The 27,482-nt window shown below is 36.4% G+C and overlaps 1 protein-coding gene across 1 annotated transcript; it reads right to left on the bottom strand.

Annotated features, from left to right (window-relative positions):
* Window positions 1–3,627: 3,627 nt before the first annotated feature.
* LOC117334168 (arrestin domain-containing protein 17-like) lies at window positions 3,628–26,940 on the bottom strand. The gene is made up of 7 exons (XM_033893640.1): window positions 26,366–26,940; window positions 20,916–21,050; window positions 13,244–13,488; window positions 12,153–12,341; window positions 8,423–8,599; window positions 5,236–5,338; window positions 3,628–4,028 (listed from the first exon to the last, which is right to left on the bottom strand). Exons 1-7 carry the CDS (start codon window positions 26,478–26,480, stop codon window positions 3,757–3,759), a joined length of 1,236 nt encoding a protein of 411 aa, XP_033749531.1. The 5' UTR covers window positions 26,481–26,940; the 3' UTR covers window positions 3,628–3,756.
* Between the last annotated feature and the right edge of the window lie 542 nt (window positions 26,941–27,482).

Below are 27,482 nucleotides of genomic sequence, written 5' to 3'. Positions count from 1 at the left end.
CGTTATACCAGCACATGCGACCATCTGTTGTTTTACTTAACTCGCATACCATGACATATGTAAAGTCTATTTAGTTCCTTTCAGAGCAGATAGAATGTTCCTCATACAAAAAAAATAATGATATAAACAGACCGTAATTGAAACAGAATGTTGTTGCTTTTTTCATAATCAATGGTATACTATGATTTAACAAAAAGTTTACCAAAAGCAACCTTTGCAAAAATGCTTTTTTATTCGGGTTAAGGGAAGAATAAAAGCTTCATGAATCAACTTTGAAGTGTAATATCTTATTCTTAGATAATACTGAATATGGGGTAAATAACTGTATTGCAAGATCAGTATACTAATCAGTTAGCCAAAAAATTGCTGCATCCAAAATCATTCAAACGTTAAGCTTGTTGACTTTCATTGCATTTTAAAGACGGAACGAAAAAATAATAACAACCATAAATATGAATTATAGCTTAGAATACATGCGGTGAAATATGGCATACGTATCTATTCTTAAATAAAAGATTTGGCTTTCATGCAATAAAACTTATCAACCTAGCAAATTTGGAACTGTTTCAAATTCCGTATTGAATGATTTCCGAATTTATGCAATTTGTATATCTAGAATATGAAATGCAAAGGCCGAAAAGCTCGTAAAACAGTTTTCGGTTTATTTTCTCCTAAGCAGAAATGCCCTCTTGGTTAAGGTATCTGGAAATAATTTTAGAAGTCTTGTATGTATATCAGTTAATATGTATATTTTGTTGTTTCTCACAATGCTGAATATTCTGGCTTGAATTACCAAAATAATATGGTTCTTATTTTTAATGGAATTTAAGGTAACCAAATAGATCTTGGCTTTTAGCAAAGAAATATCTTCTTCCCATCATTATGGATAATAGTAAAGGGTTGGGATGGACTGTAATCGTTAAAATCATGAAGTTTTATGAATTTGAATTTAAAATTTATTTTTATGAAGACATTTATTTCATGATGACTTGTTCTGGCAAAGCCATCAAGCAATCGGATAAAACTTGTTCCAGGAACAAAGATTAATATTGTTCCTAATCCTGGAATTTTTGACTGTTCTGGCAAAATTGCATGTAATTATGTGTCCTCTGTAAAACCTTCGCCACATATGTAAACTGTTCTTATCAAATAAGTATTTGAAATAAGTAATGCACATATATAAATGGATATAAAAGACTTTTAAGCATTTACCAACCCCTTTTCAATCTCATGTTGCAGAAGTAGGTATATCATACAATATTGGCAAAAACTAACACCAACTCAGCACATTTAGGCATCTTTGATGCATAATATTTTTTACATGTACCAGGTAAGTGTATCATCGGTAATATATGAAAATTAAATTAAATGACATATCTTTAGAGGTTAAATATCAGCTCGTTTTGCTATTGAGATTAGTTAAGGATATTTTCAACATTTCAAAAGACAATGAAAGCCATTATCTGGAAGTTGAAAATGATTATTAGCCATATTGAACGTTCAACATTTTTCTTCAGTGCAATACCCCATCAGAAAATGTTTGGCAAATATGTGGAGTACATCATGTATGTTGGTTGATTCTACAATAATATTAATTTCTCTTAACCATTTGTTTTGTAGATATTACACTTCAAAGAAGGTCAGACACGTGTTTTCCTTCCTTTCGTTATCTCCTTAAAGACTACAGTTTAAAAGACATTTCCCAACCGTTCGATTTTGGTAGACATTCCCCTATCATAATTGAATTACCCACCATTTGAAAAACAATGAAGTAAACTATATTGCAAATGTGTCCCTCTTTTGGCTATATTTGAGTAAATTGACAGGACGAAATAACGCTGTATATAGTAATCAACAGGTGTCAGTGTTTAAACTGGTATCACCAAATGAAGGCTGATATCATGATCAGTCACTGTTATATGCTGGTTTGGCGTAAGACTGGTTTGAGCATATTTTATCAAGAAACATGCATCAAAGATTTAATGAAGTATCATTATTTATGCATTCATGCTAAAGTTATCTTTTTTAAATATGAATTCAACAGAATCATCTTACATTAGAACAATGAATTATTTTTTTACCTTTATAACGTCTTAAATTACAATAGAAACAATTGTACACCTTCAATAAAAGAGCCCTATCAGACGTCAGGTCGCATTTCATAACAACATTTCAATCTCGCTAACAATTTTGGTTTTGAAGCCTTGTAACTTTTTAACTAAATCATCATGATAAATAATTATATTTAACTATATACATTTGAATGCCCCGTAGGTTATCCCTATATATATATAAGTATATATTGTATTTCACAAATATATAATGCTAGCACATCCGATCATATCTCGGTTTAATTTGATATAAAGCGACCGTCCTTCCATTGATTATATCACATCGTTTAATGATATAGGTTTTGTAAATAATGGTGTATCTTTGATGGATAGAGCTAATACATATTGTACAATATATGATAAATGTATATATGATAAATAATAAATGATTGTGATAAATAATATATGAATATATAACAAATGTATCCATGATAAATGATAAATGTTATATGGTCAACATTGATACAATGATAAATGATAAACAATGTATATATAATACCAACCATAAACGTTATTACGGGGGTATTGATGATAAATCATTAATACCTTATTTCCAGAGAGTGTGATAGAAACGAATACAATTACAATATAAATCCAGCATAAACTATATAAACAATAACAGAAATAAAAAGGCGTGGCTAGAATAATATCAACCTATATAGTATTTAAAAGAATGACATTAGGGTAGACACTCCGTTAATGGATTAATGTTGGTGGTAGCTTGTTTGAACACATTATCTGACAACATATTAATTAACCATTAACAGCAATAAATATCAGGTTTTTGTTTGTTTCCTTGGTTTTGAATGTGTAACACATACATCTATACCTGCTTCACTGTTCCTTTAAGGGTAAACAAAAACCAGGAGTTTAGTGATACTTACTGACAATACTATATGTAAACAACTATCTTCTGGTGAATAGTAATATACTATTGTTGCTATATTACAATAAATATGATCATACTAAACTACGTACCGATCAACGATACACACTGTGACATCACATCCATGATTGATTTTGTTCAACCCTGAACCTGCTGGGTTGAAATGAACAGTCACATCATACGAGAGAGTACATCTGTCGTCATTATACAATATGAAGAAATGTAGTACGTTTTACATCATATACTGACGTCATTTCAACAGGCCGGAAAAGCTAAAATGAAACCATTACCACAGAATGGCATATTGCGTTATAAAGATAACTATTTATCCTTTCGCACTAGCAAACCGACTTCCCATTTATGCGTCAAACGATGACGTCATTAAAGCACGCATGTGACGAATTATGTGCAACTACCTTCATAATATCCAAATATGCCATGAAGGTATCTCTTCTGTTTTCTTTACGTTACTTCTTCACATAGATGACGCATTACGCAAATGATGTTTACGTCATTCCATCGCATAAATGACGTATTACACAATTGCCGTTTACGTCAATCCATCACATAGATGACGATTATGAAGGCATACTCTGATGCCGCCACTTCATCCCGTGTACAATATTTTCCTTTTTTTGCGGTTGAAGCTTCATAAAAGCGAGCATGACGTCTCCCACCCAGATGACGTCACTACGTCATATATGTGGAAATATTACACATCGAATAATGACGTACAGGCTTATTTAACATAATGACATGTTAAGCTTGCGAGGCTGAAGTCACTTCGTCACCTTTTAATTTGACACATGGTCTGCTTGTTTCTCCCTTAGTCTTATCTTTGTCTTTCCTCCGTTTTATGCCTGGACTTTGGCGCAATTTCAAAAGAACGTCTTTCTCTCTTCGTATATCCCGTAAATCTTCAAAATATTTATACTTCGGTTTGAATTCCTCCTCTTCGGACTCCGCCCGTGTACATCCATATATGTAACAATCAGTAACCGCGTCATCAGTCATAAGGGGTGGCGCACCATCTGAGGAAATTTAAAATGTATAATGAATATAGCCGTCTATAGGTTATGTACTAATTTTGGTTTGCAATGTAAGTTAATTCCACCTCCCTTTCGTATGTTACATGAAATATATGTATAAATATTCGAAATATTTAAAGTTAAGAAATAAATTGCGAAAATTAATTCGACAATTATTTGAATACTTCTTGTTTATACCACGAATATATATGTTATTATAGTTAGAAACCAGGAATATCGTACCAACGAAAATATCACTATATATAGTATACACAGGATAGTCAATGGCTTTAACTATCTGCATTAAAGTTTTCAAATATTTTCTTAATGGGCTAAAAACAAAAAAAAAACAAAAAAACAAACAAAAAACAAACAAACAAAAAAAAACAAAAAACAAAAAACAAAAAAAAAAACATAAAAAAAAACATAAAACTCACTTTAACTTCATTAAAGTGAAACTGGGATTCAGACTTTTTAAACATATATAAATCACCCCTCTCGAAATGAATGTATTATATACAAACTTGAAAAAATATGTGATATTCAAATTTGCCTCACATTTACCTTAACGATTTTTTGTTTAGCATGCGCTGTAACGTGTGTCTGCCGTTAGAGAAAAACGACGATGATTATTATTCACTGTAATTCAATTCGTACGCTCGATACCGAATTATCATGATTGATCAGCGCAAAAATCTTACACTGCTATCTTTCTCTGAAATGTCACGCAATATGTGCGTGAGAATTCGATCCAACAAACACTGATGAAAGTAGCTCACGTATAACATTGTTTAAGTAACTATTTCATTCTAGCCTCATAAAACTTTTGAAATTGAACTTTTTGAATAACTTAAATGAAGTTGGCCAAAACAGCTGAAAACATTTCTACTACAAAGCCACATTAGGTAGTTGTCGTAATAAAATCATATATCAATTGAATAAGAAAAAGCCGTGTTTAGAATCCGAAATAGATTTCATATATATGTACTTTACGTTAAGTGTATTTCTCGCCTAACTACTACTCTCGCCGCACTACTGAAACACGCGATCGATCGATTGGACTATAATAATGGTGCCAGCACACCGTCATTCCGGATATAACCTCTGACCTTGAGCGAGGAACGTGTCAATGACTTCGAGTGCAGACCTAAGCCTATAAAACCAATATGTAGAAAATCTGCTCCCTCGTTACCTTCAGTTGACAACTCACATTTATACGACCATTTCGTACACTCAAAGTCATTATCTGGTACCGTTGCTATGGTAACTGGCACAGCCGCGTATAGCACCGTGTCGGCAAAACTGGCCTCTACCTACAAGGGCAAAAAAGTAAGATTTAGTGTATAAACATATTGATATGGTCAGTGCATATTGAAATATGAAAAAATAACATTATATTGTTGCTCAATGTTGTTCAATCCATTTGCTTAGACAAATTATATTGAAATAAGATTTAAAAAAGTTGTTGTATGATATACATGGAAATAAAATATGACGTCAAAAGTAACATTATAGGGTATATTGATATGACACCATGTTTTACACATTTTAGAGTATAGTAGAAAGTGATTGCTATCGGACATTTGTACAATTTAGTAACAATGGTACAGTTGTGCTACTATCCAAACATATATAAAACTATATAAAACAGAGTTTGATATCTTTTTGGATATATCTGGGAAATATGACGACTGGGGTAGACGGGCCAGACACCATGTATTGATAAAAAAAAACTCAAGTCCAAACAGTAAAATCGTGTTGTTTTTTCCCTTTGTAGTGTGATATGCACAGTTTATAAAGGAAGCCGTCTAGACAAAGTGTCAAGTAAGACAATATGATGTACAGTTGTAGGATTTCAATACAGATAACATCACAACAAAGGGAAATATCAAATCTACATAAAACAATATGCAATATATCCTTAAAACATTCAAATCAAGATGTTGATTTTTTTTTTAATTTTAATTTTTTGTTACATATTGTGTATATCAAATATGAACAAACAATATCTGAAGTCTTATTTAAAATCAGTAATTCACAGGAAAAAAAGAAGCATTTACACCTATGGAAAAGTACAAGGAGACCACTGTTCCAGGATGGTAATTGTTAAAGATTTATTCTTTTTCGATATGATTTTTTCAATTATGCATAGAAATAATAACTGTTCATTTGAAAACATTATAACTATCAAGAATTAAACATAATTACATGTCTAGCCTGTCTAGCTCTTTTAAGTACGTTTTAAGAAACTCCGAAATTCTTCCAACTTTTGGTATTTTTAAACAAAAACAAAACAAAAAAGAGAACAAACAAAGTATATTACAAACACGCAAACATAATAATAAAATTACGTAAGTTGTAGGGTTTATTGAGATGTCCATAGTACAATGCAACTGTACTCCAGGTCTGGTTGGAAAAGTATTGATACTGAGAAACTAAGCTTAACACAAAACTTTAAAGTCCAGATTCCCTGCATCCAAAATTTCCAGCCACTGGACCATAAATTCTTGATGATATTCCGTATATGGAGGATGATTTGCGATGACCAGTATGCGATCAGGCAATATACCAAGTTTGGTTAGATTTGGATTTTAACATTTTAACTACACATATGAACGCATCACTTTAAAATAAAATATTAACAGTCGCTATCACAACCAGAAAAACAACACCATAGTTTAGGTTCCGCGACGTATAAACAGGTCAGAAAATCAAAGATGAAGCGTAAAGTGCAAAATACCATTATTTTCATAATTAAATGGACTTACCAAACTAGATATTGAAAACTAACCAGCTGAAATGAGTATTTCACTTGTCACCTGAACCGTATCTTAGGGATTGCAATCACGATCATGAGATCGTCAATAACACAATATTTCAAAATGGTACAAAACAACACCTCACCAAACTTCATTAACAGTCTCCCAAATCGACACTTAGGAATGCATTAGCAAACCGCTAGACACCTTAATAGTCTTTGACCTGCAGGTTGTCGAAACGATATGGATCGTTCTTCCAGTAGACATAAAAATAAACATTTATCTTAAGACCAAAAAGAGTCGCCTTACCAAATTATCTGCAACGTACAATCGTAGGTGTTTATGATACAATAAAAGGTCAAATAGGTTATGTCAGGCTTTGATTGAAATATAGTTTACAGCCATATATTCCTAAAGCTATTTATATAACATACAAATATGTTTCAGATACCGACTTATGAATATTAATTTTCTCTTTGCTGATAATAATATACATATGTATATATTGTATTCATTTTAAAAACAATATCTTAATGTTTTATGCGTCAATCTGTACGACATTTGAATTAGTATAGTAGATCCTTGCCTTATGCAATTATTCGTTGATAAAATCTTATTTTCAATACATAAATGCTATACCAACCGCTTTTTCAAAGTGCACAAAATGAGTTCTTGTTTTTTTCCGTCATATATAAGTAACTCTAAAGTAAGTAAAAAATGTCAGTCGCAAATTTCATTTTCTGTTGACACTTAATGGCATACACAGATCCAGTAAAATAATACAACCTGTCCTGGATTACAACAATTATAATTAGTCTGAATCTGAAAATAAAAACATTACACACTGCCTGATAAGAAAATAAAGATACGCAAATATGGTCTAATGATGCATTATCATCTTAATACAAACACGAGTTTCGCATTTCAGCGAACGAAAATCAATACATCTATTATTAACACTCAATGCCCATCATGAGCGAAATACAGGGAGTCGAGAACATCAGCGCATCAACTTTCTCTGTATACTGTGTAATGTTAGATGATAATCAGTAAACAAAGCCAGAAAAGAAATTATGGAGATACTCCTGTCGTTACTATATCGTTGATTGTTATATCTAGAAATCTCGTCACGTTAAATGCCGTGTTACCAGCTTACAGCAAGGTGCATTGTATTGCATGGTGAATGTTAGTATGTTAATTTTCTGCTTTGTCACGAATATCAAAAGAGCTCACTGCTGAGCAGAGAAAAGCGTCCGTGTTGAAAGGTTGTGTGGCGATGTGAAACCACGCTCCTATCTTGAGATGAGATGAGGTTTAGGTGTTAACTATGCCGATGAGCTCAAAGTCTGAAACTGTGAAATCCAATCAGGACATGTTTGTGTAATTAATTACAAGCGAACGCCAAACATCGCTAACTGTAATCAGTTGCAACGTAACCATACGATGATCCGGGGGAAAACATCACTCAATTTTCGCCATCTTAATTGTTTTAACAAGTATTATATGCAATTTCCCACTGTTTAAAGGACAAAGATAACAAATGAGCGAAAGGTTCTAATGTGTTTAAGCATGCGCAATGGCTATATCTAAATACCATGATGGATGGAGTAAAAGTGTTACTACCTCGGCTGGACTTACCGCCACGCAGTACCGCAGGTCAAGCACCTTACACATGTGTAGCCGGGAGGGACAAAGCGAGGGTACACGTAATGGGTACTCCCTCCAGTGACGGTGCTGCCCTGGCCTCAGGCTGTCACATACCTTAAGGTCCTTCAGGAGCATGGTCCGTGTATGTACCCCTCCGTAGGAAATTATCTGCAATGCGGAATTTATGTAAGTTACTTTGAAAACAAAGCACAGATCTATATAGTTATTTGAATAAAGGCTGTCGTACAATGAACATTATCTACCATTTTCATTTCATGTATCTTATATCCGAAAGTTAAAACTAAATAAATGAGTTAATGACCCACATATTTTATATTGAACATAAGTGTAGGCCCATTTTTGTTTTCCCATCCTTCCTTACTGGACTTCTGCATATTTTGACTCCAAGCATCATTTGAATTTCCTAGATTAGATGTTTTACAGTATAAGCACGTAGGCCCTGGATCATTAACCATCTGTAAACGCGCTGATCATTTTTAAGTGGGCAGTTCCGTGCTTTTTGACTTTCTAGTGATTTACATTGTTGAACTCTGTAACCATTATTAGATTTTTAAACGTGACTACACTCTGTCACATTCATCAGACAGATGACCAGCGAATCGGGAGTTCACCGAGGATTCAGAAATACGATTTTGTAATCAAATAGACAGGTCTTTTCGGCAATTACGTTAAACGCAAAGTCCAAAAATGGCGAAAAGCGGTAAAACGCTTCTTTAATCAATGACATACCCTTGAAACCCTTACAGGATTAGGGAAGGGATACGTCAGTTTTTTCTCCGTCAAAAAGAAATGTTTTGAGGCGACTAATGCCCCTCCCTGTTTCCTTTTGTATAATCTAGATCCCACATCAGACTGTCGTAGTAGGCGACTAATACTAATGATGACACTGAAGAGATACAATAGACCACCTTCCCCCATCTTATTATTTGGTATTATTTCTTATGGTACCTCCCTAGACATCCGTTAACATATGACCCTTTCTATTTGTATCCCCTTGGCACCCGTCCTCATATGACTTCGACGGTTGGTATCTCTAGACACCCGTTTTCATATGACCCTTTCTGCGTGTACTCCCAAGACATCCGTCCTCATAAGTATGACACTTGCTGTTGGTATTCCCTAGACACCCGTCATCATATGACTCCGGCTGTTGTATCCTCCCTTGACACCCATCTTCATAAACTCCGCCTATTGGAACCTCCTTAGACACCCGTCCTCATGCGACTTCGGCTGTTGGTATCCCGTAGACAAACGTGTTCATATGACTCGAGCTATAGGTATCCCCTAGACCCCCGTCCTCAGACGACTCTTATTGTTGGTACCCCCTAGACACATATCTTCATACAATGCCGGCTGTTAATGTCTCACTGATTTCTGTCCTCATATGTCTTCGGCTGTTGGTATCCCTTGGACATCCGTCCTCATACAATTCCGGCTGTTGGTATCTCCTAGACACCCATTCTCGATCAACTTTTTTCGTTTGCTTTCCCCTAGACACCCATCGTCATATAACATATTCTAATGGTATTCCCTAGACACCCGTTCTCATATAACTCTTTCTGTTGGTGTCCCCCTGGACACCCGTCGCCATACGACACCGACTCACTGCAGATCCTTTTATGGTATTTGCTGTTGCGAAGACGTTAGCCTAAAACAAACATATACTTTCGAAACTATCATACCCGAAACCACAAACAGCAATACTGTTAACATATGAATTAACATCATTTCTCAACACAACATAATGCTAGGACCAAGTGTCATTGTCAGAGACAGAGTACAATACTTTCAGGAATTGATTTCGAGTGGAACTGTTGAACCAATGTTTGACAATAAAATATTCATCGTATCAGATTCAATTTGGAGTTCCCAGAGATCACCTATCAATTCACTTGGAAGTATCCAGATATTCCGTACGTGGTCGGGGAGATCATTCAATACTTTCAATACTCATTACCTACGAAAGAACAACATGTGTGGTTCAAACAACATTTACAGATGATGAACGATAAAGGACAACAAGAATGAATAATCTACCAAGCTACAAGGGAATACTGCTCTTCAACAGGTCCCAAAGACATCATTGAATTAACAGATCGTGACTAATATCCCTTGATGAGATATGTAGCACGATTAATGCACGCCTTGTTTCTTGGGAATACGCGTACCTGTATCGATACAATTTACACTATACTTCTTCACTAGGCGATTGATAAAGCCATATTAACGATCACGTGTAAAGATGAATCTACAGAATCTCGCCATTGAGCAGTCGGGAGTAGGTGACACTATCGATTTTCCTCCCACGTAATAACACACTATGGCATATGAATGCTTCCAAACGCCGTCTCTATCGAGGGAAAGACAAGCAAGTGTGGGCGGACAAGGAAATGTTTGGAATAAAATCGAAAGGGAAACGTTTAGTCAGCGACGGAGAGAAGGCGAGCGATAAGTGTTAGGGAACTGGGGATGGCAAGGATTTAAAGGGAGAATATGTTTGGACAACGAGTCAGAAAGGGTAAAGGGCTGATGTAATGAGACGATAGTCATAAACAACAGAAAGGGCCAGACAGATACGGAGGCAAGTGGGCGAGTTAGGGAATGGGTAGGAATGGAGTCTGAAGAGAAACAATTAAGTAAGTGACAGAAAGAAGACGGCCTAAAATGGTTTAGAGGAACTGCGGGATGCAATAGGAGTCAGAGAACATACATAGATTGGATGGTGGTTTCAGTAGGAGAAAATGATAGGAAAAGAGGTTAAGATGAAATAGTGAACGGCAATGAGATATTGGCAGTAACATCAGGAGGAGGATGTGGGGCGAATTAGATGGTGAATATTTGGTGAAGAAGAAGGGGCCGTTGTGGTGGCGAAGACATATGGTGAATAGCTGATGAAGAAGGGGTCATGCGGGTGAGAAGTCAGATGGTAAATAGTTCATGAAGAAGAGGATCATGAAGAGGTAAAAACAGATGAAGGAGGCCTTGTTGGGGTAACGTAAGACGGTGAATAACTGATGAAGACGGGGACCATGTGGAGGCGCTTTGAGATGGTATAGTTGATGAAGAACGGGAACCGTGTGGGGTCTAAGTCAGATGGGGAATATTTGATGAAGAAAGGAAAGAAGGACGGGGAATAAAGTGTTAAAGTGAAAGGGGAAATAGGGATATGTACCGTGATTGGAGGCATGTCCATATATCGATTGACAAGGGTAAGCGTAGATAATTAGATACAGAGAGAGAATGAGAAAGAGGGAAACGGGTAGGCTACAACAGAGAAGTGGTAAAATTATAGCAATATAACAGGATACATTTGTTTTGGAAATTGCGATTGTTTCTTTCTATGAACAAATATCACTAGATTAATATTAAGGAAACGTAACTGGACCGTACAAGGTCACTGCAGTCTCAATACTCCAAATCCCAGTCTGATTACGTTGCACATTTCTCTCTTCTGATGCAGTGATGACTGTTAACAGTCCTAGTCTCTAGGTTGGGAAGGTAAAGCGATAGTCGCACTTGAGTTGTGTTTGTGAATGGCCGAAAAAAATGGGGAGGGATAGGGGTAGCAGGAATAGCCTCAGTACAAAAAGGAAACCTCTTAGTATCCAAGAAAGTAATAATCATATATTCAAGTTTGATAAAAGGACCTGTAACTGTGCTGAGTTGAAGACTGAAAGAAACACGTGTGCATGACACTTACCTGTTTAAGTTGGAGGCTGACTGCGCCCGACTTGCGGATGGAAAGATTGTGTACAGTGATCTCGGCCCTGAGGATCTCCCCGGGGACGTAGGCACGTTTAGGTAGCGAGATTGAACAGGACACTCGTCCGGGTCGGCAGCAGAACGTATGGACTGATCGCTCTGAGTGGTCCTCTAACGGGTGTTGTGTCTGTGGTAAATGAAAGACAAGAGAAAGATCAGTGACTGGGTAAATTGACACACAGTAGAAAGATAAGTGATTGGGTGAATCGACAGACAGGGAAAAATATCAGTGACTGGGTGAATGGACAGACAGGAAAAATATCAGTGATTGGGTGAATGAACAGACAGGAGAAAGATAGATAACTGAATGAATACAGGTCTCAGACCACAGTTACACTTCCGGGTCGTTGTACACGAATGTTGTACATAAGTAAATTTCAGGTATGTTACTAAATATTTTTTCCTGACTTAGCTATTGCAGATATGTTCATAATTGTAACATATATTTGTAGTGCAATATATATTATAGTGGGAGAATTTTGTTTTGACACCATTTGCATGTTTGTTTGTGAGGAAGGACACAGGGAGTTATAAGGTTTGAGTAGTGATATTTTGTAATTTTCCGGATTTTCCCATATTTTAGAGGGTGGTGACATTTAAATAAAAATATCTTTCTTAAATGCCGGTCATGAGGTACATTCCAGCTCACTGCAGATTCAGATTGAACAGTTCTACAACATGATATGAAAACTAGATTTTTTGCGATGTTTTGAAATATTTTTATTTTTATTTTTATTTAGTATAGCATAGAGGGAAATTAATTGTGGTCAGAGGCCATGGACAGAGAGGAGAAAGAATCAGTGACTGGGTGAATGGACAGACAGGTGAAAGGTCAGTAATTGTGTGAATGGACAGACAGGAGAAAGATCAATGCAACCGTGACAATGAATCAAATAGACCAAAAAGAACAAGGAAAAACTAATATCATTTCAAAATACAGTTCCATACATGAATTATATTTTTTATCCCAATTTGATCACAGATCAAGAGCAAGCATAGTTAAATGTCAAAGAAATCATTAAAGCTTACCGAGTTTGCAGACAAATCACATGGTTCCTTTTTCGGATCATAGTCCCGCAGAACGTTAATGATGCGTTGCGTCGATATACATTCCCCGTTGTATCGGATGATGATTCCTTGGACATTGTAACGCACGTGAGCATCCGGGCCTTCGAAGGAACATGGTACGCCCTCTGGTACCTTGTATTGGAACGGAAACATATGGCGTCCCCTCTGAAGCACCTCCCTGCCTTCCCATCGACTTTGAGCGTTTACTGAAACAAACGAGAACATAAACTGAATTAACATGCAATATGGCGTTTAAAATTTCTAGCATGTCAGTCTGACGTAAGGACTATGTCATTTCCTCGGAAATGACGTATTTAAGTACACCATATGTCAAATATCTTGCGAGCTCGTCCAGAAACTACAGTGACTATTGTCAAGCTATAGTAGGAGCGAACTTACATTTGTTATATGTAATGCGCATGTGTAAAGAATCAAGAAGTTACGATGCGCATGTCTAGTTGACTATGGTTCAGCCACCATTTTACTTTGGTTTGACTGCGGATTGTAGATTTTATCTGCGCATGCGTCGCCATTTGAAACACGGTAGCGATTGGATTTTGTTTATCTGCACACATTAACACATTAGATGAAGAAGTCCGAATAGTAAATTGTGTATGATCGAAATCGCTCATTATTTGCTGCGGGTGTTGTGTGTGTTTTATTCAAACTTTTCAAGTTGTTGTGCTTACATTTAAACAAAGACTACTGCTGTATTTGATTTGAAATCCTTTTATTTATTTTATTTTTTTTCATTCACATCAATTATATCAAAAACTTGTTTTATTTACCGATACGTTAAAACAATCGTCATGAGTTTTATTTGAAATCATTAAACGAGCGCCTTCACATATCAAAGATGCAAGGGTATGACATGGAATTTGATTTACCTGTCAAGTCAGTCAAGAAATGCTATGGTATAATTATAATCAAATCTCAGTCCAATACGGGTATGAAACACGTATTAGTCAAGTAAATAGTTCAGTCAAATATAAGCGTGACATATTATGCATTTATGGCACTAGATGCAGGGTAATATGAAGGTTTGTTTAGCCGCTTGCCAGTGGGAAATATGAGAGCTGAGGGTAAACAAACCTTCATATAACCCTGCATACAGGGCCATAAATTGTTTATTATACCGAAAAAGAATAATTAATGATGATACTCAAAAATAAACTAAGGATATGAATTACCATTTTAGTCGTGATCCCGGTCGATCAATTGATACGACTCGAAGTGATGGTGTTATTGACAGTTTCTTTTAGAAACTCTTGGAAACAATTGGCGTGTACATTTGTTGACATTTTCCTGTTCTGAGCAATCTTGTTTTGCAGAAGTTTATCTATTTCTGCTTCTTCGACTGCACGCAAATGTTTGCGTTTCTGTTCGTCTGCCATTTGTAAATAACTGGATGGGAGACAACTTCTCGCAACAGAATGTGGGGGGTCGCCATTGGGGCACGCGGTCCAGGGAGATATGATATTTATCTCCCTGCTCACGCGCCTCGGGGTGATATGATGTTTTGTCCCACTTCCACGTGATGCGTTTCGGCTAATCACAGGCACTGTTCCAAACATGATGTATAATAATAGTGATAACAGGGTGCCATATGTCAGTGCAATGCAGGTGTTATATATACTAGCAATAGTGTGATGTCATATTTAGTCCAGTAGAATTGTGATATATACTATAATAGTATGGTGTCAAATTTCAATCCAGTAGAGGTTTGGTATATACTAGTAATTGTACAATGTCATATTTCAGTACAGTACATGTGTGATATATACTTGCAATAGTGTGATGTCATATTTCAATCCAATAGAGGTGTGATAAATTCTAGAAATAGCTTCCTGTTAAATTTCAGTCAGGTTAAGTATTTCATATTCAAAAAATAGTTTGACATCCTATTTCAGTCAGGGAGAGGGTGATATTAAAAGAGTTTATCATATGTACACAGTAGGCATGTGGGATAGGGAAATACTACCTGAGGGTGCAGAATTTAGGGTCAGAGCCAAGGCTTGCCCAGGTTCTGACCCCAAATTCTACACCCAAGGGTTAGACTTTCCCTATCCCACAAACCTAACATATGATTTTCTTGCACCTTATCTGTGAAATGCATGAGGGAATCGATCCAACTTGGCGAAATCACATAGAACCTTTGTGCTTTTTCTCGCTGACCGACAATAAAAACTATGATGTCATATCTGAGTCCAGTAGAAGTTTGATATATACTAGCAATAGTGTGATGTCATATTTCAGTCTAGTACGGATATGACATAGCAAAGATTTAATGTCATTTTAGTAAAGTGCATGTTTGATATACATTACTAGAGTAATTTGGTGTCATATTTCAGTCCAGTACGGGTATGGCGTAAGACTGTTATAGAATTACCCAGTCCCTTGCGTTTAACAGTCACAGAGAACACTATTAGAACACAGACGTATTATGTTTCGGATATCACTCTTATCATTTTGAATCGAACGCGACCGTCGTATTTCAGTGCGACCCACTTCCTGTTTTGCGGATCGATCATTGGTTGTAGTTTTATACAGCATACGTCACGGATTAATTGACTAAGTGGACAGGAGACGCGTGAAATTACAGATGGCGATATGGTGAACGATTCCCCAGGAAGCTACTGCTTAATCGTGCATGTATTAATTGAAACGTCAAAATCGGTGTTTCCGCCATCTTTATACATGTTTGAGGGTCTATGCATTACAACCTATAGCAAAACATTCTGTCACTTAATAAATAAACATATTTTGTTAGAAATGTAATATTTAAACTCAGTATTTTGTAATACATAAATAGAAAACACACGTTTGGTAAACTGTTCTAGTTAGTGCAAGACATTAAGACAGTAATGATGCTGAGAATAATATATATCAGGGGATGAGATCTGCGGAAATGTAGGAAGTGTTCGAGACGAAGAAAGCAACGTGTTCCTTGTGTGATATTTTCATTTAACAGATTTGGAGACAACATGGTATTGATTTCTATGTGAGACAATAGATAACGTAAAAACTGTGTCCTAGTTACAGAGTAACATGAGAATCATTGTGATTATGGAATAAACAGAAACTGTTCACCATATCTACACCAAGAGATCGCACGCACAGCTTTGCGTCAAAACTGTCATCAATTATTGCGGTAAAGAGGGCAGCTTGATTGATCAGTACATCTTACTTGGTATATTTCTAGTTATAAACTGGGTTTCTTGTTATTTCTATGAGCTAATGAGTTTTCTGAAGGTTGGTCAGGTAAAACATTAAAAAGTCATTAAATATAAATTGGTTAGTCAGGTAAAAATTAACAAGTTATTAGATGTAGATTTGTTAGTCAGGTGCAAATTAACAAGTTATTAAACATAGATTGGTTAGTCATGTCGAAATCAGCATGTCATTTGAGATAGATTGGTTAGTCGGGTTACAGTAAGGACAGATTGGTTAGTCATTAAAGACAGATGGTTTTTCATTACAGATAGATTGGTTAGTAATTAAAGACAGATTGTTTTTTTATTACAGATAGATTGGTTAGTCAATAAAGACAGATTGGTTAGTAATTAAAGAGAGATTGGTTACTCATTACAGACAGGTTGGTTTGTGGTTAAAGAAAGATTGGTTAGTCATTAAAGACAGATTGGTTGGTCATTAAAGAAAGATTGGTTAGTCATTAAAGACAGGTTGGTTAGTCATTAAAGAAAAATTGGTTAGTCATTACAGACAGGTTGGTTAGTCATTACAGACAGGTTGGTTTGTGGTTAAAGATAGATATATTAGTCGTTAAACACAGATTGGTTAGTCATTAAAGATAGATTGGTTAATCATTAAAGACAGATTGGTTAGTCATTAAAGAAAAATTGGTTAGTCATTAAAGATAGATAAGTTAGACATTAACGACAGATTGGTTAGTCATTAAAGACAAATTGGTTAGTCATTAAAGACAGATTGGTTAGTCATTAAAGAAAAATTGGTTAGTCATTAAAGAAAAATTGGTTAGTCATTAAAGATAGATTAGTTAGTCATTAAAGAAAAATTGGTTAGTCATTAAAGATAGATTGGTTAGTCATTAAAGACAGATTGGTTAGTCATTAAAGACAGGTTGGTTAGTCATTAAAGACAAATTGGTTAGTCATTAAAGAAAAATTGGTTAGTCTTTAAAGAAAGATTGGTTAGTCATTAAAGACAGGTTGGTTAGTCATTACAGACAGGTTGGTTTGTGGTTAAAGATAGATATATTAGTCGTTAAACACAGATTGGTTAGTCATTAAAGATAGATTGGTTAATCATTAAAGACAGATTGGTTGGTCATTAAAGAACAATTGGTTAGTCATTAAAGACAGATAAGTTAGACATTAAAGACAGATTGGTTAGTCATTAAAGACAAATTGGTTAGTCATTAAAGACAGATTGGTTAGTCATTAAAGAAAAATTGGTTAGTCATTAAAGATAGATTAGTTAGTCATTAAAGATAGATTAGTTAGTCATTAAAGAAAAATTGGTTAGTCATTAAAGATAAATTGGTTAGTCATTAAAGACAGATTGGTTAGTCATTAAAGACAGGTTGGTTAGTCATTAAAGACAAATTGGCTAGTCATTAAAGATAGATTGGTTAGTCATTAAAGATAGATTAGTTAGTCATTAAAGAAAAATTGGTTAGTCATTAAAGATAGATTGGTTAGTCATTAAAGACAGATTGGTTAGTCATTAAAGACAGGTTGGTTAGTCATTAAAGACAAATTGGTTAGTCATTAAAGAAAAATTGGTTAGTCATTAAAGAAAAATTGGTTAGTCATTAAAGAAAAATTGGTTAGTCATTAAAGATAGATAAGTTAGACATTAAAGACAGATTGGTTAGTCACCAAAGACAAATTGGTTAGTCATTAAAAATAGATTGGTTAGTCATTAAAGATAGATTGGTTAATCATTAAAGATAGATAAGTTAGACATTAAAGATAGATTGGTTAGTCATTAAAGACAAGTTGGTTGGTCATTAAAGACAGATTGGTTAGTCATTAATGATAGATTGGTCAGTCATTAAAGACAGATTGGTTAGTCATTAAAGATAGATTGGTCAGTCATTAAAGACAGATTGGTTAGTCATTAAAGAGAGGGTTAATAATTAAAGATAGATTGGTTAGTCATTAAAGATAGATTGGCTAGTGATTAAAGATAGATTGGTTAGTCATTAAAGACAAATTGGTTGGTCATTAAAGATAGATTGGTCAGTCATTAAAGACAGATTGGTTAGTCATTAAAGATAGATTGGCTAGTCATTAAAGATAGATTGGTCAGTCATTAAAGACAGATTGGTTGGTCATTAAATATTAATTTGTTAGTCATTAAATCAAATTGGTTAGTCATTAAATATAAATTGGTTAGTCATTAAAGACAGATTGGTTAGTCATTAAAGACATATTGGTTGGACATTAAAGACATCTTGGATAGTTATTAAAGATAAATTGGTTAGTCATTAAAGACAGATTGGTTAGTCATTAAAGACATATTGGTTGGACATTAAAGACATCTTGGATAGTTATTAAAGATAAATTGGTTAGTCATTAAAGATAAATTGGTTAGTCATTAAAGATAGATTGGTTAGTCATTAAAGAGAGGGTTAATCATTAAAGATAGATTGGTTAGTCATTAAAGACAAATTGGTTGGTCATTAAAGATAGATTGGTTAGTCATTAAAGACAAATTGGTTGGTCATTAAAGACAGATTGGTTAGTCATTAAAGACAGATTGGTGAGTCATTAAAGACAGATTGGTTTGTCGTCAAAGACAGATTGGTTAGTCATTAAAGACAGATTGGTTAGTCATTAAAGACAGATTGGTTTGTCGTCAAAGACAGATTGGTTAGTCATTAAAGATAGATTGGTTAGTCATTAAAGACAGATTGGTGAGTCATTAAATACAGATTGGTTAGTCATTACAGACAGGTTGGTTAGTCATTAAAGACAGATTGGTTAGTCATTAATGATAGATTGGTTAGTCATTAAAGATAGATTAGTTAGTCATTAAAGACAGATTGGTGAGTCATTAAAGACAGATTGGTTAGTCATTACAGACAGGTTGGTTAGTCATTAAAGACAGATTGGTTAGTCATTAATGATAGATTGGTTAGTCATTAAAGATAGATTGGTTAGTCATTAAAGACAGATTGGTTAGTCGTTAAAGACAGATTGGTTAGTCATTAAAGACAGATTGGTTAGTCGTTAAAGATAGATTGGTTAGTGGTTAAAGACAGATTGGTTAGTCATCAAAGACAGATTGGTTAGCCATTAAAGATAGATTGGTTATTCATTAAGGATAGATTAGTTCGTCGGGTTAAAAGTAAACATGTCATTAAAGATAGCGTGATTGAAGAGGTTAGTATTAACATCATTTAGTCAGGTTTGTTAGACCGTTAGTTATTGCTACGCCAAGTGATTTTACCTGTACGATACTGGAATCGGTCTCTAGTGAATACGATAGGATTTACACGTATATATCGTAAAGGAATTAATAGCACCAATGTTCTGTAGGGCCTGCATTGTCAACAAGCTAGACATAAACGGCAACTGGTTTTCTTCGGAAGAATATGAAAACGTCTCGCGCTACAATAATGTTCATCGCTTGAGCATTGAATCGGAATAGTGTATATACAGGAACTATCGGATGTGTTTACGTAGGGAGGTTTTAGAACATTAACTTCAGGGAGAACAAGCTTGGTCATTGCACTGGAATAATCTGTATCGAACACAGACTTGGTTGTAAGGGTCAGACAAGTATACGTTCAGCCACCGGTTATATAGCTGGCACCTGTAATTGTTTTATTAGATCATCGAGCTTAAGCAGACGTCTGCAACACAAAGGCTCTGATATACCACCTAACAATGTATTGTTGTTCAAATATGCATAAGTTACCCTATTGAAATCCTCGTGTGGCCAGGAACAAACAGTTCTTTGTCTCACTACACATTTTGGTCTATCCTAGTCCCAACCGTCGCATATAGCAAAGTGTAAGCTTGATGTAAACGGAATAGTGTAGACAAGTGTTTATGTTAAAGGGTTACTATGCATTAGATAGTGGGTCCATGTCTTGTGTTGGGATTAAATACGTCATCAAATTTCAGATACATTGTGTATTACATTTTCCCTTAAATGAAACACTATTATTTTAATAATGTTTTAAACTTTTTCATGAGACAAAGCACCTTTGTTCAATTAATGCTTTACGTTTTCCCAGAGACGAAACAATTTTATCCAATCTGTTTTTCCTTTTCTCATGAGACAAAACAAATGATTTTCCTTTTCCCAACAGACAATGCATCTATATGTAAATGATTCTTTATTTTCCCCCAGAGACAAACATCTATTCAAATAATAATTTACCTTTTCCCCATAGACAAACATCTATTTAAATAATAATTTACCTTTTCCTTTCCCCAAACACAAGCATCAATTCAAATAATAATTTACCTTTTCCTTTCCCCAAACACAAGCATCAATTCAAATAATAATTTACCTTTTCCCCACACATAAACATCTATTTGAATAATAATTTACCTTTTCCCCACACACAAACATCTATTTAAATAATGATTTACCTTTTCCCCATACATAAACAACTATTTAAATAATAATTTACCTTTTCCCCAGAGACAAAACCTATCGTCGAAGTAGATTTCCTCTTTCTCGTGTTCTATGTCAGTTCGATGAGTGCCGCTTTGGACGGTCTCGCTCCACTTCGCACGCGCAGCTCCACGGAAACGGACCTCCACACCTAGCAACAGAAATAGACAAGATCACATATAATTATTATGTCATTATTTTATTTTATTTTTCTGTGAAAGAATAAGTCTTCAGAAAACCAAAGAACAGAAAGGCAACTAAAACTATGGTTTACGAGCATTCAAGTGAACAATTCACCAAGCCTATATATATACAGAACTGTAGAACATTGCATGCTACGCAATTTAAAAACATCTTAGATTTTATCTCCGCCATACTAGAACCTCCGGGGATTTACTTTGGTCACATCACATCCGGTATTATACGTTGTCATCAGAAGATATCTTCGCATCATTGACCCTGGGTTAATATCCAAGTCCAAACCGTTCATCAATTAAAATGGCATAGTCATGTTAATAAATAAATAATTATTGGAAAAACAAAATAATCAATGCGCAACCGGTATGTTACCACGCATGTAAATGTAACCATTACTCCGTAAAGAAATGACAATAAAGTGTCATCAATGAGCTAAACCAAGCTGCCAAAAACACCAATACTGATTCTGTGATTCTGTAATTCTGTATACAGGAGATTTCTCGGTATTGCTAGTATAACAGTATACAAATCAGCGCTTCGGGTAATTCTGCTGAATAAACATAATAAAAAATAATGAATTTAAAGTAGGTGCAGTGCATGTTACCGCTGTCATAATAGAGTGGTGATTATCTAATTTGTGACATGTGTTATACTCTACAGATGGACATTTCAGACTCTCAATACCAACCGCTTACCTCGATCTTTACTTACAACCAAGTGGGGCTGCTCTTAATGAAGATATATGATTTAATGTATGAGTGTGAAGATTTAAATTTCCCAATGACCAATTTTCCACTTCTGGATAGTAGTATCAATGCTTTCGCTACATGCAGCGTTTACACGTCCCTCGATTCGATATTTTATAGATATCTTCCAGATATCACGTTTTTCGTTGCAGATGTCAACTGCTGACGGGAAAAAAACAAGCAAAGAAACAAAAAAAAACAAAAAAACAACAACAACAACAACAACAACAACAACAAAAACAAAGATTCGAAAGATGCGATATGATGAAGACTGTTTTAAAGTCTTATGGCCCAGATTGTGATCTGATTAAGAAATGTACGATATGAATGGTGATTGCGTTGACTTTACACTGGTCATCATGTTGATAACGAGACATTGCCCGGATTTAAACTAGATTTATATGGTGTATGTCGCCGTTAAGCCGAAGACGCTTTCCTTTCCGTAGCGTAGTGTGATTATAATTCGGCTAGTACGTTTTTTCAATCGTCTCTATGCAAATCTACATTGTGTTAATAAATTGTCCTTGTTTTGTCAATTCGGACGATTTCCTTGACTTGTCGATATTCGCCATTAGTTTCTGTAGTATCAATGTGTCACCTCTCTAATAAATAAGCTGCCATTGTTCAGACCGAGATACCTGGACCTCTGTACCTTGTATATTAATGCTACATTATAACCGCAACAAATCACAGTGGCAGCTGTGGTGCTGTACAGATCAAAGTGACGTCACTTAGTGTATGTCTCGTGAGGTTATTGATTCCAAGCCTCATCACCGTATGTTATTTTACTGTACAACATAATATATACATACATCTACCTACTACCGCCATGTGACTAATAAACTACAAATGCATCTATTGTCACCTTGGAATATGTCTGGAGTATTGTTTCTTACTCAAGACTGTCTCACAAAACCAACAATGCTCAATAACATCAGACTTAGTTATGGGAAATAACTGTCTTAGACTAGATGAGACATACTGGTATAGAAAGTCTCGAAAGGGCATGATTGATGCGAGTCGCCAAGGTTGGGTTAGAGTATAACTAGCACGAGCATTGGTACATGTAATTGTCCTAGTATTAAACAGGATGACGAGTGCAATCGACTATATAAGACGCGGTGAAGAGGGTTAATGAACTGTCTCGGGGCAACTGGACGTCTCAGAGTTGGTGAAGAGCGACAGTAAACTGTCTCAAACTTGTTGACGAGCGGCAATATCCTGCCTCAGGCAAAAGGAAGTCTTGGAGTTCGTAGCGAGGGACAGTAAATTGTCTCAGACTTGTTGATGAGGGACAATATCCTGTCACAGATGAAAGGACGTCTCAAAGTTCGTGGCGAGGGACAGTAAGCTGCCTCAGACTTAGTGACACAAGGATTGTGGTGCGAAACATTAGAGTGTTCAGAACTTAAGACGAGGGAAAATGAAATGTCTCAGATTTGGTGGTGAGGGAAGTGATTGTCTCAGACTTGGTGACGAGGGACATTAGACTGTCTCAGAGAAGGCCAAGCTAAACATTGAACTGCCCCACTAGGGACACATGGACTGTTTGAGATTTGATGACTAGGGGGAAATAGACTGTTTGAGATTTCATGACTATAGACACATAGACTGTCTGAGATTTGATGGCTAGGGACACATTGACTGTCTGAGATTTGTTGACAAGGGACACATGGATTGTCTGAGATTTGACGACTAGGGACACATGGATTGTCTGAGATTTGATGACTACAGGGGACACATGGATTGTCAGAGATTTGATGACTAGGTACAATGGACTGTCTGAGATTTGATGACTAGGGAAACATGACTTGTCCGAGATTTGATGAGTAGGGACGCATGGACTGTCTGATATTTGTTGACAAGGGACACATGGATTGTCTGAGATTTGATGACAAGGGACACATGGATTGTCTGAGATTTGATGACAAGGGACACATGGATTGTCTGATATTTGATGACTAGGGACACATGGACTGTCTGATATTTGATGACTAGGGACACATGGACTGTCTGATATTTGTTGACAAGGGACACATGGATTGTCTGAGATTTGATGACAAGGGACACATGGATTGTCTGATATTTGATGACTAGGGACACATTGACTGTCTGATATTTGTTGACAAGGGACACATGGATTGTCTGATATTTGTTGACAAGGGACACATGGATTGTCTGATATTTGATGACTAGGGGACACATGGATTGTCTGAGATTTGATGACTAGGGACACATGGATTGTCTGATATTTGTTGAGTAGGGACACATGGATTGTCTGAGATTTGATGACTAGGGACACATTGACTGTCTGAGATTTGATGACTCGGGACACATGGACTGTCTGAGATTTGATGACTGGGGACACATGGACTGTCTGATTTAGTGACGATGTACAATTAATTATCTCATGTTTGGTGACAAATGGAGTTGTCATGTGATTTGTAACTCAATCATGTGCTTTTATCTAAAGAGCTGTTGATACAGCCACACGTCTACCACAATGGCAGTAAGTACGTCCTGTATAAGGTTATCGAGAAACACATTGTCGACAATGCTTCTTGTATGATGGTCCTTATAACGACCCTAGACCAGTTCTGATCTATTGGCTTCTTAATATTATCACGTAGTGGCGTCGCTGTTCTTTGGAATATGGCCATCTGTGGCGGTCTACTTGTATCTGTTCAGCTTTACAAGTAATTAATACACTACAATGCTAAAGCGTTGTATAATCTCTGGTGACCTGTACAGTCGCTGTAGTCCCCCATCTACCCCGACGTTTGTTTTATAACCCCCGGTGACCTGTACAGTCACTTAAGTCCCCCATCTACCTCGACATTTGTTGTATAATCTCCGGTGACCTGTACAGTCACTTTAGTCCCCCATCTACCCCGACTTTTGTTGTATAACCTCCGGTGACCTGTATAGTCACTGTAGTCACAATCTACCCCGACTTTTGTTGTATAATCCCCGGTGACCTGTACAGTCACTGTAGTCACAATCTACCCCGACTTTTGTTGTATAATCCCCGGTGACCTGTACAGTCACTGTAGTCACAATCTACCCCGACTTTTGTTGTATAATCCCCGGTGACCTGTACAGTCACTGTAGTCACAATCTACCCCGACGTTTGTTGTATAATCTCCGGTGACCTGTACAGTCACTGTAATCCCCCATCTACCCCGATTTTTTGTTCAGGGCGCGTGAAAAGTTGCAGTCACAACACATATTGTTTTAGAAAACAATTGGAATACCTTTAAACACGGTCGATACATACATGTACAAATTTATACAATAGGTACGTATGTACATCATCTACCAATATCCATGGTACCAATGGTATAATTTTGTTTATATAATAAATACAAAGTATCAATCTTATTACCAAGAATTTTTTTTTCTATTCCGTCAATCTTCATACATCCGGTTGTCAGTGAATTGGACGATGTGAATACTTTAACTGTATTTAGCTGCATTGTGTATTCGTATTTGATGTTGTCTTTGTGTACTTGGATTCCGGATGGTTAAACGAATGTGTTTATTTGATATTTGTCTGTCTGTAACACTACGGACGTTGCCAGGGTTCCCCGCCATTGATATATGCCAATCTATTGTGGGAAATCCCTTCACGAGCATCTAGGCTTAGCGGCCTCGTTATTGACCGATTCAGCTTCGCTACATTGACACGCTGGTCACTACCTTGATCAATTACGTTCCTGGAGGTGAGAAAGTGGCCAAAGCCTGGTTCTTCAACGAGGTTACGATGAAGATACATCAGCGCATGCAGTTTTCTGTTACCACTTCCGCTTTCACACGGCTGCCCGTGTAATATTAATTATCCTCGTTTACAATCAATGAAAGGGGATAACACACAATCTCTGCTATGTAATCGCTGACGCCGAGTGCCACAAGAGCTTGTGGGGAGATGATTACATGTGATTCTGACGTGGAACATGTGTGGCGGTTACAATGCGTGATACTGAGCCTCGGGTCATACCACCATCCACACCTATTTCATCACAATTCAAATGCTGCTTAACACAAATCTACAACTACGCCGAACCTCACACATGGCATAAGCTCACGTGCTACCGTTCCAGGAACCACGCCCTCCGCTACACCTGTGCCATACAACCCACGTGCAGCCGTGTAACCCTTGGGGCTCCGCCCGCGGTACCATACTCTCTAACTATACAATATCATCAAACATAATGTTCACAGGTGCCATACACTTCTAGCGGCAATGTTAATCACATCGATACATCAGTTGGTTGACACACGACCAGTATTTAATTACAATTGCTTCCACTGTGTACATTTTCTAACATGAATAGTAAAGTATTGATCGACCACGGGATTATGTATACTGTATATACACAATGTATTATTCAAATATTCCAGGATTTTTTCCCGAAAATCTTCCTGTATAACAAATTCAGTATATATATATGTCTATAATTAATACTAAGTGAGCAGACACAATGCCCACTATCGTTAGATACAAGGCCTTACTTGTACCTACCTGCTATGATGACGGGCAAGCCGATGTGTAGAACCAGCGAGCCTTTGACCCTCTGGCCCGAGATATACACCTGATTGTCTCCTTCAAGGTGCAGATCTATGGAGGTTACAGCCATGATTACCAAGGTTCATGTGCCTAGGTTCTCAAACATATTTTGTCCCCACGAAAAGCACACTCAAGGCACAATACAAGCACCGTGTAGACAACACCCTTCCGCATGACCCCCGTAGATGGTCACCATAGAAACGTGAAATTGCAATGACAGTAAGGCAGTCTGTTTTTGTTCGCATCCACAGATCATCAAAGGCACAATAAATATTTCCAATATCGAAAGCAAATTTTCGTTTTCGTTGTGTTGCAGCTCATCGCCATTACTGGAATGGCTGCCTGCCTGAGCACACCGCTAGCCAAGTGCGCCGGATCAATAGAACTATGTCTCCCCCTCGTACCCGCTGTATCTGTTGCAGGGAGCTTCAGTCACCAATAGGCATACTTCCATTTTATATCCTAGTCTGTCTACATGGATTTAATTGCATCCATCTTACCTTTGTCTGACGACAGTGGGAACGATATCACTTGATGTCGTTACGATGGGAGATGAGACAAGTGATCGCTAGATAGAACACGTGTTGTCATTCCATATTGGTACCTGATGGTAATCGGGGAAAACCTAGAGAGGAGCGAGAAAATGAATTTACCACGATCGGGAATAATGTTGTGTGAAAACCATATGGGAGACTGACAAGGGATTGAAAGTAAGGATATGAATATCCGTAGGCGATATATGTATATATAGCATTCAATTAAAGTAATGGCGAAGTCGTGAAATTTAATCTGACTGTAAGGAAATATTGAATTCTTGGAAACAATACCGTCAAGACAGTTTCGAATGTGACAGAATGGTTTTCATGTTGGACTATTCTCACTGTCGGTATAGGCAATGTTTATTTGTCTGGTTTATCTACCCAACAAATTATTTTCGCAGAGCTACCGCAGCATCATGTTCCCCATCAGTAAAATTCATCAAGATAAGTGCTAACAATAAACCTTAATATAAAGCTGTATAGAACAAGTGTAACACAGTGCACTGTCATGACCTTGCCCGCGAGGAACACCC

This window comes from Pecten maximus, chromosome 9 (assembly GCF_902652985.1).
Source record: "Pecten maximus chromosome 9, xPecMax1.1, whole genome shotgun sequence".
NCBI classification, from domain to species: Eukaryota; Metazoa; Mollusca; class Bivalvia; order Pectinida; family Pectinidae; genus Pecten; species Pecten maximus.
Note: the sequence above shows the minus strand (reverse complement) of the source record. Positions and strands in the feature narration are given on the sequence as shown.